Source organism: Neophocaena asiaeorientalis, unplaced genomic scaffold, assembly GCF_003031525.2.
Source record: "Neophocaena asiaeorientalis asiaeorientalis breed wild unplaced genomic scaffold, Neophocaena_asiaeorientalis_V1.1 scaffold464, whole genome shotgun sequence".
Taxonomy (NCBI): Eukaryota; Metazoa; Chordata; class Mammalia; order Artiodactyla; family Phocoenidae; genus Neophocaena; species Neophocaena asiaeorientalis.
The window spans coordinates 1,850,028-1,851,254 of NW_020174569.1; the positions used below are offsets into that span (position 1 = coordinate 1,850,028).

Sequence of the window (1,227 nt, forward strand, 5' to 3'; positions counted from 1 at the left end):
AAAAAAAAAGGAAAAGGAAAAGAGAAGGCTGAGACACGGGGCGGAGAAGAATGCGGAGCTCACTGGGGTCACATTCGAAGCTTCCCTTTGGAGGAAACCGCGGCACCGACACCAAGGCATGCAAGGAGCCAAATCATTATTAAATCAAAGACTGCTAGAGCTCGGGTCCCCAGAGAGGATAAATCAAGTACAAAGCCACTTATTCGCACGAGTGCTGGGCTGCCGGCTCGACCCAACTCCGAGCCCGAGCCGAGGCGCTGGGAGAGCGGCTCGCAGCCCGATTCGCAGCGCGCTCGCCGCCTCCTTATCGCTCCCAATAACGTGATGAAGTGGAAATCAAAAGCCACGCCGGGAGGGGCCCCGGAACGGCGCGAGTCGTGCATTTTCGCTCACCAGCCTATCTTCCCTAAGAATCGCAAGGTCACAATAGCGTCGCGATTCCACTCACCGTACACTCCTTGGCCAGAGATCCCCTCCAGGAGGACTGTCAGCAGCCACACGAGACCGTACACTAAATCCATCTTCACGTGAACATGAACATATCCAGCCCAGGGCGGACGCAGCGGGACCTTCTGGAGGCCGGCGGCCAGCCGGGCGCGCTCCGCTCGCTCCCCAGCCGAGCCGAGGTGCCCGGGAACCGCTCGCGGAAGGGGGAAGCGCAGTCCGTCTGTCTTTCCCCGGCGGCGGCCGTGAGCGGAGCGCAGGAGCCCCGCACACCCCACACTCATACACACACACACACACACACACACACTCTCTCTCTCTCTCTCTCCCACAACACAATACCCTGACAGAGACTCACACGCACGCCTCACTCACACTGGGCGCCTGGGAAAATCGCAGACGCCGGGGAGGAGCAGGGGGCGTGATGGGAAGCGAAGCCGTGAGGCGAAGTGTTCTTCAGCAGAGCGGACTGGAGTCTTCGCAGCTGCTGCTGCGGCGGCGGCGGCGGCGGCGGCGGCGCGCTGGGCCGGCGGCGGGTGCTGGCGAGGAAGGGACGGACAGGGCGCAGAGTGTGAGTCTGGAGCTTTCTCGGGCACCAGCCTCAGCCGCCGCCGCCGCCGCCGCCGCCGCCGCCGCCGCCGCGGCCACCTCCACCGTTCTCCAAAATAGCCTTTAGCGCCACGCCAGCGAAGAGGGGGCTCAGACCGGCCGCACCAATTCCGGGAGCCGAAAGCGGAGTCCAGGCACCGTCACTTGCAGGAGACGGAGAATGCCATGCAGAGA

The 1,227-nt window shown here is 63.5% G+C and overlaps 1 protein-coding gene across 1 annotated transcript in view; it reads right to left on the reverse strand.

Moving 5' to 3' along the window:
- Positions 1–728, reverse strand: part of MDGA2 (MAM domain containing glycosylphosphatidylinositol anchor 2) — an 803,556-nt gene extending 802,828 nt beyond the window's left edge. Inside the window, exon 1 of the mRNA XM_024757993.1 lies at positions 449–728. Coding sequence (XP_024613761.1) covers positions 449–728 — 280 coding nt within the window. The remainder of the gene's footprint in view (positions 1–448) is intronic.
- Positions 729–1,227: the final 499 nt, after the last annotated feature.